General features: G+C 35.8%; 2 protein-coding genes across 2 annotated transcripts; one reads left to right on the top strand and one right to left on the bottom strand.

Annotated features, from left to right (window-relative positions):
• Positions 1-489: 489 nt before the first annotated feature.
• LOC100372656 (uncharacterized) lies at positions 490-10,567 on the bottom strand. The gene is made up of 9 exons (XM_002731881.3): positions 10,267-10,567; positions 7,136-7,392; positions 5,758-5,823; positions 5,432-5,545; positions 4,893-5,002; positions 3,732-3,843; positions 3,253-3,380; positions 2,126-2,273; positions 490-1,823 (listed from the first exon to the last, which is right to left on the bottom strand). The coding sequence occupies exons 1-9, from the start codon at positions 10,555-10,557 to the stop codon at positions 1,778-1,780; spliced, it is 1,272 nt and encodes a 423-aa protein (XP_002731927.1). The 5' UTR covers positions 10,558-10,567; the 3' UTR covers positions 490-1,777.
• Positions 10,568-13,312: 2,745 nt separating this feature from the next.
• Positions 13,313-17,477, top strand: LOC100372508 (archaemetzincin-2-like). Its single transcript, XM_078006776.2, has 2 exons — positions 13,313-14,232; positions 15,092-17,477. The coding sequence occupies exons 1-2, from the start codon at positions 13,378-13,380 to the stop codon at positions 15,404-15,406; spliced, it is 1,170 nt and encodes a 389-aa protein (XP_077862902.2). The 5' UTR covers positions 13,313-13,377; the 3' UTR covers positions 15,407-17,477.
• The last annotated feature ends 968 nt before the right edge of the window (positions 17,478-18,445 follow it).

Below are 18,445 nucleotides of genomic sequence, written 5' to 3'. Positions count from 1 at the left end.
ACTTGAGAGGTCCAGGTCATTTTGAAAGGCTACTTGTATATATTGGACATTTACATCGACTTGTTTTCAGTAAACACGGATGAAAGTATTGCCTTACTTTCACCATGGAGGTAATGCTTTCACCCATCCACTCATGAATAATCAATGACATCATGCATAATTAATAGCAGTCAAATACCCACAGATGCGGCCAGTCGGGATTTCTTTAGCAGTCATGTTAGTTTTTTTCGATCACGTTGAAAGGACTAAAATAACTATTTCTTTTTGTAAAACAAAAAAAGTCTAGACTTTGCCAGTCTTTTTATTAGTCCATGTTTGGACAAAGTCTGAAAATTGTACGTCATGCTTTATAATGGCAACGACTCAACCCTTAGTTTTCAAATATATGTGACATTAGCCAGGTGTAGGGTCACCCATGTAATTGTGTCTAAAACAATATTCCAGTAAGATTTGGTCATCTTTAAACAAAAATGTGTACAAAATCACAGATATTGTCTAAGTATTTATATTGATTTTATTCATTAGAAAATTCTTCAATATAAAATCATAATTTGGTAACTGGGTATGGATTTTTTATCAAGATACTGAAAAACAGAATGCATGATTAAATGACCTTGCGTAACTTTAGCACTATGGATCCAGCCAGATTAGTTGCGTTCACACACAGCTCCTTAGCACGGGCTAAGACATCAAATTCCTTAGCCCGTGCTAAGCAAACGTGCGTGAACGCTTAGTACGAGCTAAGGAATGCTAAGTACGGGTTAAATCTGATCTGAATTTAAGACGCGGTCTAGACCTTAGCACGGGCTAGCGAAATGTGCGCGAACACTTAGCCCAGGGCTAAGCACCCTCTGCAGCGACCTTTGGGTGTGAACATTATGCACATGATCAAATATATACAACTTTTTCATTCCCAAAATGGCAACCGAGCTCAGTGTACACGCTTCCACACTGATCGGGTCACTGTAGTAGAGCATACAGTAGCACCAATCGTAGACAAAATAAATTTGGTTCGCTGTCTACAACATGCATTAATAAAACTCTGTATTCTATTACGCCGTTGTATACTATTCCTGTTCATCCAAATAAGTTGGGATCGTCTTCTCACGTTCCTGTGCACGTCGCTTCAAAATTAGAACAAAACATGTCAGCAGCAGAAATAGAACCTCGCGCGTGTCATTTATTTTTTCGTTCGTAAATAGCGGCTTGCCAAAGGGCACTAACTGATGACGCCCCTTAGCCCGTGCTAATGACTGGCCCTCCCTGTGCGTGGACGCAATTGGGTCTAGCCGAAATGCAAATATGCTAGATAAGCCTAAATCAGCTTAAATCTTAGCCCGTACTTCGTGTAACGTGAACACAACTATTGATACAAATTTACAATTTGTATATATTGTGGCACCACGTTTGCTCTGTTCGACACCTATATTAGCGGTGACTGTATTAGCCCATATCAACATTACTTTAATAATCGTTTTCTGGCATATTTATGGGTGCCAATGTAGTATTATTTAAAAAATACTACTGACATAGTCATTATTTATTTGAAGCAAATAAACAATTTTGTGCCAATTTACAATTATTTTTCACACCATGAAAAGTATGATGACAAATTTATTAATATATGCAGAGAATCATGCACAAGTTCATGCATTATTCACTGTCAGTTTATTTTGATAAATATGTTCGTAGCATTATTCACTTCATTCATCATTGAGCAGCTGCTATCAGAGTGTAGAAGCCTTACATCAGATCTTGAGAATTCCTTCATCCTCTCTTAATCAAAACTTAACTGTGCATCTCTTGGACATCCTAAGTAATACCTGAGATAAAAGGATATACTGTTATCCAAAACCTAATCTATCAATGATCACTATATATGTTACTGTTTTTGTCAATTTCAATTTTTGAGGGCATTCGTGAGGATATTTCACAAAAAGATGCTCATTTATCTCTAGAAATTAACAGGGGTGTTTCTGTCATGTGACCCTTTGAACACTGATATATGACGGTTCTGTTATTTTACAAATGTTTCACTCAATGTGAACAAATATTACGGTGGAGATGCTCAATATAATATATACATGCAAATTGTAATTCTGAAAAAAATTCAGTTTGATTTTACCTGTACAAAAACTCTGCAATTCCTCGTCCCTTTTGACCATTGACATTGACACTGACCATTTGCTCATAGATTCTAGCTTCCCAGCCAAACCCCATGTAGAATATAGGAGCCCTATGAACTTGAACTTTCATGTTGTATTTCTTCTCACCTGTCAATCAAAAATGGGAATAGCATTGAATGTCTGACAATACTGTCATCTGAAAAGATCACCATGGCAGTGAAACACCACTTCCTGCCATCTGAAAAAATCACCATGGCAGTGAAACACCACTTACTGCCATCTGGAAAAATCACCATGGCAGTGAAACACCACTTACTGCCATCTGGAAATATCACAATGGCAGTAAAACATCACTTATTATAATCAAAGAAAGCTTAGAAAGAAGTCCTGTGTGCTGAGAGTATTGAAGACACATTAAAAATTAATCAAAAATTACTGGTACTTGAGATATTGATGGAAAAGATGAAAACTAATTATGCAAATCAGGTAATCAATAAGAACAGATTTGAGTGTAAAACTAATAAGGCCTGCGTAATGTAATATCTATGTACCAAGTTTCATTGAAATGTGATTAGAACTAAAACATTATGAATTATTATGCTTATTAGGGAATTAATATGAACAGATTTTACCCAAAAAATTAATCAGGCCTGTCTATTGTCCTAGAGCATTTATGTACTAAATTTTATTCAAATGTGATGATCAGTACTTGACATATCAGTGTGGAAGTTGGTTAATTATGTTAATTAGGTGATTAATATGCATAAATATTTACCAAAAACTATTTGGGTCTCTGTATAGTCCTAGGCTCATTGAAATGTGATGATTAGTACTCTTGATATCAGTGGAAAAGCTGAAAAATAACTAATTATGCAAATTAGGTAATTAATATGCACAAATATTTACCCCAAAACATTCTATCTCTGCATAGTCCTAGAGTATCTATGTACCAAGTTTCATTGAATGTGACTACTTGAAATATCAAAAGCTGAAAAGTAATTAATTATGCAAATTAGATAACATGTACTGATTTTACCCTAAAAACTATTAGGTCTGTGCAGTGTCCTATGACATCTATGTTTCAAGTTTCAATAGAGATATGGCTGCCTAGATGATTCAAACACACCTGCTAGAAAGTTAACTTGATATTCCTTTGGTGGTATCCCTTCTTCACCAAGAGTTGGTAGATCCATATCAGTCCAGGAAATGGCTTCTTTTTTACCCTTAGTATTCATCACATATCCAATAGATAAACTGAAAACAGATTTAACATGTTGCATTGCACCATAATATAACATGAAAAAAGGTTCCTGTCTTTATACAGACTGAGACAAAACTAGATAACACAAGATAATCTGACTTGAATTACTGGATAATCTGAACGAACTAGCTGAATAATATCTAATAGGAGAATCTAAATTGTAAATCGAGTGAATCTAAAATAGATAACAGGAGAAACTAAACATTCCAAACTTCTATTCATACATATACTCGTAAGTTTAATGAAGAATAGTCACACTATGTACATGTTTTTAATTTTTTTTTTAATTAGACTGATTATCACTCTAAATCCATGACTATAATGTTGGTAAACAAATAACTTACTCTGATAAGGTTTCAGGTAAACAAATCTTCCCCAAATTAATTGAAGTGCCATCTTCCAAGTGAATCATATGAATACCATAGCGATGAAAATCACCCCATTCACGGTGTTTACCTACGAATATAAGTTACTAATGGATCAACATCATATTGCTAAATGGTATGTGTGACATTTTAAAATCACAGCTAGGGTATCTGAGGCAGAGTGCATCAATCTTTAAAGGCTCTGAACTTGGCTACAATTACAGTCATAGTAAAATCACTGTATAACTCTAGACAGATTCATGCAAGGAGGAACAAAATCGTCTTTGTACAACTATCAATATTCAAGAATACTGCATTGTGCCATTTCATACAGTCTCATTACTAAAGTTTCTACAAGTTATAACGTGTACCACTTTGTCTCAGTGTGCTTAGTATAAACCCTAATTATCTACAACTAAATTCAAGACAATATCTTTGTAACAAATCACTTTTTGGGGAGTTTAATGTGAAACCTGCTACTGCCACCTGTCAAATCTCACATGCTACCAATAGAAGACAATTTCTAGACTTCCAGGTAACTGCATTATTATATGTCATATGGCCTTATACAAAAAAGTTTCAGCTTGTCAACATCCCTCTATCAACATAACTGCATATGAGATTACCAAAGTTACTCTCAAAAATGTTCCATTTTCCCAATAGTAGTTGTACAGTTAGAAATCCAGATTCTGATCAAATTATACGCTTTAAGCTCTATAGCACACAAAACAATAGACCTAAAAAACAACATAAATCATTATTTAATACAACATCCAGATTGCTCATGAATGGTAATTTTATAAATAAATTATTTCTTGAAAAGCACTTTAATACAAATCTTGATAGTGCAGTATATAAATTTATAAAGAAGATTAAGGGTAAAAAACTGAATTAACGTTCCTTTGCTATGCCTTGCATGTTATTTCAACAATCCTGCTTGCTAAACTGAACTGCATTGCAAAATAATCTTTGTAACCCTCATCTTTCAAACAACTTTTTAACCAACATGTACCTATGCACAATGAGTGGTGTACCTATGCACAATGAGTGGTGTACCTATGCACAATGAGTGGTGTACCGAATACAACAATGAGATATGTACCTACCATATGAATTGAGATTTTAATGGTATGTACTCACCATATGAATGGTCTCTCATGCCCTTCATATTTAACTCAATGTCATTATGACCTTCAAGTTGAACTTTGCCTTTCCATTCACCAAACTGCTCATAATGTGTCTGATGAGCACTGAAATCAAATAAAAACATATTAAGCTAATATGAGAGTGGAAACAAGCATGCATTTAATCAGATTTGTGGGTGTCATCAACAGTGAACTTGTTTATAAATGCTACAAGCAAATCAAAAGTCATATATAATGTTCTGATTGAAGGTGAGCAATATTGAATCAATAAATTGAATATTAAAATTTAAACTTGTAACCAGTTTTTATTTCAAAGAGGAATTGAGAGGTTTTTAATTAAACCAAATATTATTTATGATTGCAGGGACCATTCTATTCAATATATAAATAGCATCAGTCAGTAAAGTTTAATAATTTATACAGGTTGATAGTTTTCAAACTTGACTAAAAAGCTATTACACCAGGTACATTGTCATAGAACAATAAAGACATTTTGGACACAATATCAATATAAATTTTATTAACACCACTTACTCTCTGAGTAGCCTGAAGAACTCTCTGCTCCATGGTTGCTTAGCAACTGCATCAATTATGGTATCCGGATGCTGATCCACATCAAAATCATAAATATCTGTATAGCTAATCCAGCTACAATGAATGAGAACAGAGAATACCATATTGGTAAAGAAAAAACTTTATGTTCAACTTTGCTATGACATATTGTTCTAGAATTTGTACTCCAAATTATGGTAAAATACAAACACCTTGACAATTTTGTGTTCCTTCATTTCAACTTTGAAACTTATATGGAATATAAAGAGTATAATCAAGGGTATATTAATTAATTATTGTAATCTTACATAAACTCAAATTTAGCAGTAACCAGGTCAGTGTCATCATCACTCCATTCATTCCTTGGACCTTTCCTAAAAATAAAAAAATCTTATGATGTATCTTGCTGAAACTCAATCATGAAGTCTTTACTATAATGGACCAGTCATGGCACTTAGCTCTTATTTGTACTTGACTACAATATGTATCTTTCGTATATATTTTAACATGCAGTGACGAATAATGGGTAGGATGTGACCAATGCATTTCAATACCACCCCCTCAGGAAATGCTGTTTAATCTCAATGAAATGTCTCGTGCAAATAAAATGGTTTACAGTACACCACTTTTATCAATACAGAAATAATCCAGTTATTGTATGGGCCATTGCCAACTCAAACTGCTTACCTTAAACTGTTTGCCATTGCCAAATCCAACAGCTTACCTTAATCTGTTTGCCATTGCCGACTCAAACTGCTTACCTTAATCTGTTTGCCATTGTTGATTCAAACTGCTTACCTTAATCTGTTTGCTATTGTTGACTCAAACTGCTTACCTTAATCTGTTTGCCATTGTTGACTCAAACTGCTTACCTTAATCTGTTTGCCATTGTTGATTCAAACTGCTTACCTTAATCTGTTTGCCATTGTTGACTCAAACTGCTTACCTTAATCTGTTTGCCATTGTTGATTCAAACTGCTTACCTTAATCTGTTTGCCATTGTTGACTCAAACTGCTTACCTTAATCTGTTTGCCATTGCCGACTCAAACTGCTTACCTTAATCTGTTTGCCATTGCCGACTGAAACTGCTTACCTTAATCTGTTTGCCATTGCCGACTCAAACTGCTTACCTTAATCTGTTTGCCATTGCCGACTCAAACTGCTTACCTTAATCTGTTTGCCATTGCCGACTCAAACTGCTTACCTTAATCTGTTTGCCATTGCCGACTCAAACTGCTTACCTTAATCTGTTTGCCATTGCCAACTCAAACTGCTTACCTTAATCTGTTTGCCATTGCCGACTCAAACTGCTTACCTTAATCTGTTTGCCATTGCCGACTCAAACTGCTTACCTTAATCTGTTTGCCATTGCCGACTCAAACTGCTTACCTTAATCTGTTTGCCATTGCCGACTCAAACTGCTTACCTTAATCTGTTTGCCATTGCCGACTCAAACTGCTTACCTTAATCTGTTTGCCATTGCCGACTGAAACTGCTTACCTTAATCTGTTTGCCATTGCCAACTCAAACTGCTTACCTTAATCTGTTTGCCATTGCCGACTCAAACTGCTTACCTTAATCTGTTTGCCATTGCAGACTCAAACTGCTTACCTTAATCTGTTTGCCATTGTTGATTCAAACTGCTTACCTTAATCTGTTTGCCATTGTTGATTCAAACTGCTCACCTTAGTTTGCCATTGTATGTTATTTTCCATTCTTTCATTGGGGTAACAACTTCAATGCAAAGACCACCTGCTTCATGTCTGTCTGGGTTACATTCATACACAGTGGAATCAGGATGCTCTGGTAATTGAAACAATCCAACATCGGGGATGTAGAGAAAGAGAACAAGCTGAGCTACTTTCTTTGGTCTCCTGGATACAGCAGTGATGATGTAAGCACCATCCTTGTTGGAGCCATTAAAATACACTGCATCTACTGCCTGTCAAATAATAACACATGTCCAGATATGAATTCAGTACTGATGCACAAATCACTAGACTACACAGTCAGTTCCTGCCTAACTCAGCATACATGGTGTTCAGGCATCATACATACCAGCATGTAGTTTAATCCTAGTTGAATGACATAAATACTATATGATATGTAGGTTTCAATACAGTATATGTGAAAACAATATTATTGATAATGAACAATATAAATTCACAGATTCATGAGGGGATTTGGATTGTGGCTCTCAGATCAAAATTGAATTACACAAGGGAGAAATTTAAATATGACAATTTAATTTTTACCATAACATCACACTGTATGTGTACACTATTGTATATGTATATTTATTTAACTCTTTGTTGATACATTTATTATTTATTTCAAAAAAATAAGAGAAAAATACATTTCAAGAGGTTAGAATTAGAAATAAATTAGAAATATACAGAGCATGGTTGCCGTGAACTTTGTTCAGAACAGATCAGTATCTGAGAATTTACTGTACACAGTGGCTGATCAATATCGGAGGGTCAGCTGTACACAGGGACTGACCAATCAATATATGAGGGCCAGCTGTTCACAGGGACTGACCAATCAATATCTGAGGGTTGTCTCTACATAGGGACTGACAATTAATTATCTAAGGGTCAGCTGTAAACAAGGACTGACCAATCAATATCAGAGGGTCAGCTGTACATAGGGACTGATCAATATCTGAGGGTCAGCTGTACATAGAGACTGACCAATCAATATCAGAAGGTCAGCTGTACATAGAGACTGACCAATCAATATCTGAGGGTCAGCTGTACACATGGACTGACCAATAAATATCTGAGGGTCAGTTGAACACATGGACTGACCAATCAATATCAGAGGGTCAGTTGTACACAGAGACTGACCAATCAATATCAGAGGGTCAGCTGTACATAGAGACTGACCAATCAATATCAGAGGGTCATGCAGCTCTACATATAGGGACTGACAAATAATTATCCAAGGGTCAGCTGTACACAGGGACTGACCAATCAATATATGAGGGCCAGCTGTACACAGGGACTGACTAATCAATATCTGAGGGTTGTCTCTACATAGGGACTGACAATTAATTATCTAAGGGTCAGCTGTAAACAAGGACTGACCAATCAATATCAGAGGGTCAGCTGTACATAGGGACTGATCAATATCTGAGGGTCAGCTGTACATAGAGACTGACCAATCAATATCAGAGGGTCAGCTGTACATAGAGACTGACCAATCAATATCTGAGGGTCAGCTGTACACAGGGACTGACCAATAAATATCTGAGGGTCAGTTGAACACATGGACTGACCAATCAATATCAGAGGGTCAGTTGTACACAGAGACTGACCAATCAATATTTGAGGGTCAGCTGTACACAGGGACTGACCAATCAATATCAGAGGGTCAGCTGTACACAGGGACTGACCAATCAATATCTGAGGGTCAGTTGAACACAGGGACTGACCAATCAATATATGAGGGCCAGCTGTACACAGGGACTGACCAATCAATATCTGAGGGTTGTCTCTACATAGAGACTGACAATTAATTATCTAAGGGTCAGCTGTAAACAAGGACTGACCAATCAATATCTGAGGGTCAGCTGTACACGGGGACTGACCAATCAATATCAGAGGGTCAGCTGTACATAGAGACTGACCAATAAATATTTGAGGGTCAGCTGTACATAGGGACTGACCAATAAATATTTGAGGGTCAGCTGTACATAGAGACTGACCAATCAATATCTAAGGGTCAGCTGTACACGGGGACTGACCAATCAATATCAGAGGGTCAGCTGTACATAGAGACTGACCAATAAATATTTGAAGGTCAGCTGTACACAGGGACTGACCAATAAATATCTGAGAGTTGGTTGTACAGAGGGACTGACCAATCAATATCTGAGGGTTGGTTGTACATAGGGACTGACCAATCAATGTCTGAAGGTCAGCTGTACATAGGAACTAAGCAATCAAAATGTTGGGGTCAGATATACATAAAAGGTCTTGACCAATCAATTTCAGGGCAGCTATGCACAAGGGATGACTAATAAATATATGGAGCTTCATTGAAAGTCCTTTAGATTATTTTAAGACTACAGATTTAGTAGCCATAGCATTGTTGGAGGGTATGAGTTACCATATTTTCCATGTTGGCATATTTATTTCATAACAAATACAACAAAGTTAGAACTCAATAGTAGAAACATTAATAATATAATAAGGTGAAAGCTATCATTAGCATCCAAGCTGTTAAGGGATGGACCATTTGAGAATTATGAGGGAGGTGACAAATGCAGGGTGTTTTAGTATACAATAATGTTTAAATACTTTTGAAAAAATCGTTGTTAGTGTATTACACAAACTGTGAGCAGTACAGGTGTGCATGGGCAATAATCTTCAGGAATATGTAATTATTATTCTCATAAAATGTTTGTATATGTATAATTTGTATAATCAACCGATCTAACTGATCAGTTCAATGGGTAATGTGTTTCAGAACCTTAGGTTCATAACCTATAGTGTTTCACCTTTAATGTTATGTAATCTAAATAACTGTCTAAGGAATAGTTATAAGAACAAAGATTTAGAGAAAATGGGTAAAACTTGAAAACTTGACATTTTAAAGTCACGCAATTGAAACATATGATTAGTTGAAAACTTCCAATCCTCCCGGATACAAATTTTAGAAAAAATAAGAAAGATAATAATTTCAATGAAGATGGATTATTTATTATTCACGCATACCACCATCACTGAAGTTGTACGCATTTAATTTAAAGATTTAAAAATGATTTTTTTGATATTATAAATTGATAGAAATAATCACTGGTATACTGTACCTTGGGCGTGTTGTCCAGTTTCTGGGCACGGTCCATGTCCTCTATCTTGTCCCTTGAACGAACCCCATAGCCAGCAGCATCGGACTGAGAAGCGTTGCGTTCGACTTTCCATTTACGGAGCTTCATCAACAGGGTAAATACTGCTCGCTTTTCGAAGTACCATGGTCCCCGTTTTGAATAGTACTTCCCATACAATGCAACTGGAACAGGAAGGTATATATTCCTCAGTAAATACAATAAAATGACAGTAACGATTAACCACATACACCAAGACATGACAGCTATACACATTTCGACATCGACATCGGCCTGTTCGTGCCTAACCTTTGAACCAAACACTCTTGTCACCTGACTGGACGCTGAACGTGTATGATTAGGTCCATCCAGAACAAAATAATAATGTTTCTGGTCGCAGTTTTTGTTTATTTGTTTGTTCGTTTGTGGAAATGATAGAAAAATTCATAAAAAATGACAATTTTAAAAATAATAAACCGCGTCCACTGAAAACAAATTTACCAGAATAGCTTTACTATATTTTCTGGATCTGTATGCAGTGTATTGTTTCATTATTATTATTTGAAGGATTACTTGTCCCGGTGCATCTGGTGCATGTGGTGCCATGTCATCGGTGATGTCATGCTTATGTCAAGTTCAGCAAAAGAATATCCATTTATTTGATGGGGGATGTGTATCACCGAGTCAAGATTTGCTGATTCGGTTACCATGACACCACCCACAGGGCTGAGGACGTTGATTCGGTCACTACCCACGGGGCTGAGGACGTCGATTTGGTCACCACCCACAGGGCTGAGGACGTTGATTCGGTTACCACCCACAGGGCTGAGGACGTTGATTCGGTTACCACCCACAGGGCTGAGGACGTTGATTTTATTGGAATGTAAGGATATGTTTCCTGCTTCCAAAAAATAAAATGTTTCTGTGTGGGCATAGAAACATAATAAGTAACAATTCCCGGAATTCAATCATCATCATCCCGATAATATTTTTAATGTTTGTAATTCTCTAATTGTCTAGCTTCGTCTCATTGAGCGAGGTCATCGTGTGGGCACCGTCTCTCGCATGGCTCTGCTAAACATGTGTTTTATCTCATTTGATTCGTACTCGAGACCTTTAATTTGTTTGTCATAATGAGTGGAATACGCTGTTTCTTTGTGTAAAAGCGATCTGGATTTGTGCAAGACTTGCAACTCTAAACAGTTGGCGAGGACAACGATAAAGACACGAATAGTTGGACTAATGGGGCGTCTCAAGCATTTTTTGCTGATGTTGTTGTTTCAGGTGAATCTATTATTTCTTGATGATTTACATCATTAAAAATGGACTTTATTTCCATGTACAATTTGCTCTTTAGGTTTGTGAATAAAGCGATAAAATTGGATATCTACCCAATTCACTGTAAATAACCATTTTCTTTTTATTTAACAACTTCTTGAAATATTTAAACTATTCGTCCGGTCCAACCTCTTGAAGCTTGCAAAGAGTTACAACAACACTTACAGATACATTTACGACCTCTTGAGTTTAAATAACAGGGATTTTTAGAGTTATTTTTACTTGATTTATCCCGAAGAACATACAAGCAAGAACACAGCAAATAGCATGGATTCATCTTCATAATTTGATCTGTTCCAGCAAACCATACGAGACAGCATTTCTAATTACGACTCTATATAGACCACGTTAACCTTGTCAAGAGTAAATTGTTATTCCTTGACATGTCTCACAATACAGGTCCAATCATGTGGTGTCTAGTCAGCAAGGTATGCTTACTCACACCAGATATTTGGTACCACTGCTGTGACGACAGTGGTTCATGATGGTCAGTACTCTTTTTTGTTAACAGTGATCTACGTCACACGAACCTAGCAACAGTGTGTTACTTTATGGGGCATTTAACTCTCCTCCTATTGTGACATTCCTATTAACGGTCTTGTATATGATGTTGTTACAAAAAGTTCTTAATCTTTTCTACGAGTAAAGAATCGGGGAAGTAAGATTCTAAAATTCTATAAATGTTACACGCCTAAATTTAGTCTGCAGTGTAAATTACAAAGACATAGTACAAAAACGAACAGACAATGTAATTTTACATTGAAGATTATTCACGCATGTCATCATTACACCTATCACTAAAGTTGCACGCTTTGAATAACGTATTACTATCAGTTTTTAAAGACGGACAGGGATTGACATCTCATTCCCATTTGCGCCCATTCCCATTCCCATTCCCATTCCCATTAGCGTAGGAAAGACTAATCTTTACTGAGAGAATAAGTTAGTGATTTTTTTTTTCGCTGGATAGTTACCAACATAAAACGGACGTCTATAAATCCATTTCTGTCTTCATTTGCTTTTACATGTTGAAAGGAATAGAAAGTACATATTTTATCTTTTATATTCTTGTCATGCCCCTGTGTTTATGACCAAAGAGCCATGGACCACATTATTCAGTATAAATCTACTATTGATGTGAAGTTATCAACACATTGTTTTCATTGTCTCGAGTTTCAAAAAAGGATTGAAAGTTTTTCATAATTACACGGGTCATGTTTTACCTAGCACATAGAGTCCTATGTAAAAATATATATTTTTGCTTTGTTTAACGTTGTATGTTGCTCGTAAAGTCGAAGTATAGATAAATGTTAATTAAAGTTTTAAAACACAGATTTTGGAAATAATTGAGAACAACAAAAAATACCCCATCATTCACGATATATATTTTTTTCACCAGCCTACAATTTAATTTGTTGGAAAATGAATAAATTGTGGGTATTTAAAATCTTACCTTAACTGGAAATTGAACATCGAGTTACAATTTAGGCGTGGTTTTGCAAAAGTGGGCGTGGTTTCTAAAATATGGGTGTTGCCATTTTGGTAACTCGATGTTTATGTAAGTCAATGTCCGTAATTCGAGCAATTCAGCTTCTCGTCTTGAGTTGTATTCTCCAAGCATCGACTATTATTATACGCGTTGAATCAACGTTGGACTCTCAATCCGCCACCAACGGCAAAAATGAGTGGAGGCTAGGAGAATTTCTGAGTAGGCACGGCCATGTTTGGGTCATGTCCTGACGCCAAGTAAATAACAGTATGAGCGTTTATAATGATCTTGTATTAGTTTGGTTCGACTGGTTCGTTGTTTCTTTCTACACATTGTATTTCATTACGCTTGGATTCTTCATTTGGTACTTCGTGAGACTAATGTTTTGTAGACGTGATCTACGCGTTCGTCACAACCGGGTTCGTGTACTGGTTGGAAGTATTGATAAATTCGACACACAGATTCAGAATTTGTTCATGATGTCAGAAGCATGCCTTGATCCATCCCCTCCGGAGAGGAATAATCTGGCGAAACCCCAGTCATCTCAAAGAGATAAAAGTAAACTGTTTATCTGCAAAGATAAGATCGCCAATTCCGAAAGACAAGGCTTTCCACAATGGAAAGTGGCGAGAGAAATGAACTCGTTGTTTGCATTAAACTTCAGTTCTAAGAGAAACATCATTTTCTTCCAACCAATTGGAGAATTCCCGTCACACATTCTGGACTTTAAGGTTGGTGGGATACCTCTTCTGCAGTTTCTATGTGATTTTCTGAAGACATTCTTTCATGGAATGGAAGTTGAAACACAAGAAGAAATCAGTGTGGAGAGTCTGGAGGTTACCTCACGATATCACAAAGTGACTGGGAAGAAACAAGTGCTTGTCACTGATGTGCTGACAAAATTGAAAAAGTTTTTAAAACATCGTTTTCACTACATCGTTGGTATGTCGTGGACAGATTTGTACCCTAGTGACGATCTCAACTTTGTACTTGGAGAAGCATCCTATAAACAACGATCTGCTGTGTTCAGTTTTGGACGCTATGAACCACAATGTTACCATGACAACAAGGCATACGATGATATTGTTGAAGTGGATGGAGAAATATTGTGGAAACTCATCAAGGTGATGTTATTATTATTTGAAAACAACTGAACCCGGAATAGCCTCTGTCAGAGTTGAATAAATTTATTCCTTTCACAATTCAAATTGAGGGGCTTCTATTGGCTGATTGAATAATATTTAAAAAATTTCAAATGACGTTTTCGTGGACTCTGCTTGTTGATTGGCTGGCTGGATTCAACTGCCATTGAATGAAATAAATAAATATTGATTTAAAAAGGGAATGCCTTTGTTGCACTTGGAGTACCGGTATTCTAAGACTTGCTTTGCCAATCTCATTCAAACTTGGCAGAAATACCTTTACCATTTGATCATATATGACTGACTGGCAGCCATTTTGCCCCTCAAATTTGCTAAATTGCGATACTCAAATGTCTTCGGAATTGTTTCTTGGATATGAACAGCACAATTTCATTCATTCATGTAATTATTTTGAGAGGTATAAAAGCTAGGAGCTTTAACTCGATATTTTGGTTTATGTGTATTTCATTTCCAGTACTATTGCCTTGTCTACCCCTTTCTAGCAGTGAAAGAACCCCCTGCCCAGTGTGAGTTCTGTGGCGATAAGCAGGCCTCACACTGTGACATTTCAAATGAACAAAGGTAATCCTAGATGGCGCTTAGTCCATACTAGCCATTCGCACATACTTTGTTAGTTTGTACTAAGGTCAGAGAAGGTCATAAAAACAGATCAGATTGAGCTCAGACTAGCCATTTCTTAGTGTTTGTTCATGTTTTCTTAGTCTTACCCTGTGCTAATTAACTGTGTGTCAATTCAACTAATAAGTCTGAGCATAATTAGAATAAATCTTAGTGGGCATTTTTCAACTCTGAATAAACATTAATTTTACTATAATTCCAGGTGATGACCCATGAAGTCTGTCATACATTTGGACTGGCACATTGTGTTTTCTTTGAGTGTGCTATGAATGAAAGCAGCTCAGTAAAGGAAGCTATGTCGCAGCCACTGTTTCTGTGTCCAATCTGCCTTAGAAAACTTCAACATCTCTGTGATTTTAACATCAGGACGAGATATCAATCATTATTGCTAATCTGTCACCATGTGCAGAAGTATTTTCCAACAAAGAAGATGGAAGCTTCAATTGTGTGGTTAGAATCATGTTTGCAGTTTTTAAACAATGAGAGATCTGATACAGTGGCAGTGGACAAGGTTTAATCGTGTTTGCAGTTTTTAAACAATGAGAGATCTGATACAGTGGCAGTGGACAAGGTTGAATCATGTTTGCAGTTTTTAAACAATGAGAGATCTGATACAGTGGCAGTGGACAAGGTTGAATCATGTTTGCAGTTTTTAAACAATGAGAGATCTGATACAGTGGCAGTGGACAAGGTTGAATCATGTTTGCAGTTTTTAAACAATGAGAGATCTGATACAGTGGCAGTGGACAAGGTTGAATCATGTTTGCAGTTTTTAAACAATGAGAGATCTGATACAGTGGCAGTGGACAAGGTTGAATCATGTTTGCAGTTTTTAAACAATGAGAGATCTGATACAGTGGCAGTGGACAAGGTTGAATCATGTTTGCAGTTTTTAAACAATGAGAGATCTGATACAGTGGCAGTGGACAAGGTTGAATCATGTTTGCAGTTTTTAAACAATGAGAGATCTGATACAGTGGCAGTGGACAAGGTTTAAGAATGTTAGATACACTTTCACATTTGTGTTTGTCATCTCTGTTTTTTATCTTTGCTAACATTGTAATAAAAAAATTACCTAGCGTGCATACAATATTTATTGTGACAATGTTAAGCATCCTTAAGCACTGAGCAATATTTAATGTAAGGTATCGTTTTAGATAGCATATTATTTTTGTCAATATTGTTTGCAAATTAATTAAGGTGTCAAGTGATATACATTATTATAAATCTGTCACTGTAACGCCATAAGTTACAGAGTGCCGTAATTTTGCGGTATTTTACTGGGTATTTTCATCCTACCATATAAGGAAATGCGACTTCCAAATATGGAATGATTACGCGTGTAAGCGTCCTCTACTAAAAAAAAAAACATGGCTGCCACCAGGGTTTGACCGGACTCCACACAAAGAAGTTCGCTTATTCTGTTCTAAACTTTTTAGATTTAGGTATTCCCATGATGTATCCTTGGATGGAAAAGATGTATAATAATAAGGTTATTACGCCGTCGCATTGACCTCTGCTGTGCGTCGGTCGATACTGCCGCCGTACTGTCTTTGTGCATACTTTGGGGTATCCTCGTAATAACCTCATAGTATCAGGAGATTATTTTGTAACCATATATTGACCATGGATTTTTAAAATTGTGCTTTATTATGAGGCAGTGTCCATCACAACTGTATGCAACCAAAATGTTTGTAAAAGACAACATACCGGTAGTTGAAATTAATTCCAAGTGAAAATAAAGTTTTTTTACAGTAGTCTCAATTGTATGGTGTTCAGTCAAGTTGCATGCACCATGCAGTTGTTTAACCATAAAGCTAACATTTACAAGAAATTAAATTATTCATTAATTAATATTCATTTCAATTATTGTAGTATTGTACATTACATGGTAGAATATAAACATTAAAATTGGTCAATATATTTTGGTATGCATATCTTGTATCAGATAGTACTCTGCAAATACTGTTATATACATCGTTACTGTGAAAAAAAATGATTGTATTTAAACAACAATGAATTCCCATAGTGGCATATTGGATTTATCGCAATATAACATGTGAGGTAAAGTCAAGCACATTATCGGCATTAGAAGCCATGACTTCTATTAAAATGGTAGAATGCATAGACGTGATGCGGCTTCTATTAGAGCAACTGCACATAAGAGAAATGGTGAATTTTTGTTCTCAATTGTTCCAAGATGTAGTAAAGATGCAGCTTCTATTAGAGATGCGGTTTCCTATACAGATTTTACAGTTGCCATCTTAAAAGATGATAATATGATTATGAAAGGAACAAATATTAGCAGTCTGTTTGTGACTATTCTGTGGAGGGGAAAAAGGAGATAGATAGCTGGTACAGGTAACAGGAAATAAAAAAGGCTTTTTACAAGAAATAAAACGACAGATAAAGCAAATTCCTAATTACATTTTACATTTTTATAATATATTTGATAATTTGTGTTTAAGAATCAAAATTGGAAATTGCGTAAGAATTACGATATTTAATGTGGAAAATGCTTTATATGCTTACAAAAAATAAGATCTTTGTACAAATTACGGACAAATAAAATAGCTGATTACATTTTACACCTTGCCCACGTCTATGGATTTACCGGTACAAGTTTTTTATTAATACGAAAATAAGAACAAACAATTGATTACAGCTTACGAAAATACCCGTTTTTTAAAATCATAGACTTGGTCTACACACAAACTACCAAGACAATGAAGTCAATATTGCTTTTTTATGCAGGTATTCGGCTGATCTGCACTGGCTCGGAAGATGAATTCTGATTGGCTAAAAAAAACAAAAAAACTTGTGGCGTTGAATGCACGTTCATTGTCAGTATTGTTATGCAAATTCAAACTAGCTAATCATTTACAACCTTCCGAGCCAGTGCAGATTAGCCCCAGGTATTCAGTAAGATAATGTTTTTTTTGTTTTTTGTACTCTCATATTATTAAAATTAAAATGCGGTGTAGGTATAGGACTTTTTAATTCAAAGCAAGATATAAAATAAAACAAATTTAATATTGGCAAATATGTAACAACTATACAATAGTCATTATAAATAAACAAAGAGGACAACAAAAAAGTATAAAAGTTAAAAAAGAAAAAAAAAGCCTATACCTACATCAGACTTTAATCAAATTGACCCTGGTGGTTATGTCTTTATGGAAAATTAATTTTTGAAAAAATTACCATAAGACACAACTATATAAGCTTTGAACAGACTTGTTATCCATGGTTTAGGCAAAATTCCATGACAGTGGCCCTGTTTTTGTGGAATCTACAGAGACTTGAATAAATAAAACCATGGCGGTTTACAATCTCCATATGAATAAAACCATGATGGTTTAGTCTTCATATGAATAAAACCATGGAAGTTTACAATCTCTATATGGAAAAAAAAAACTATGGTATTTTACAATTTCCATATGAATAAAACCATGATGGTTTACAATCTCCATATGAATAAAACCATGGCGGTTTACAATCTCCATATGAATAAAACCATGGCGGTTTACAATCTCCATATGAATAAAATCATGGT

Source organism: Saccoglossus kowalevskii, chromosome 1, assembly GCF_978046115.1.
Source record: "Saccoglossus kowalevskii chromosome 1, keSacKowa6.1, whole genome shotgun sequence".
NCBI lineage: Eukaryota > Metazoa > Hemichordata > Enteropneusta > Harrimaniidae > Saccoglossus > Saccoglossus kowalevskii.
The sequence above is the reverse complement of the archived record's forward strand: the minus strand, read 5'-3'. Positions and strand labels throughout refer to the sequence as shown.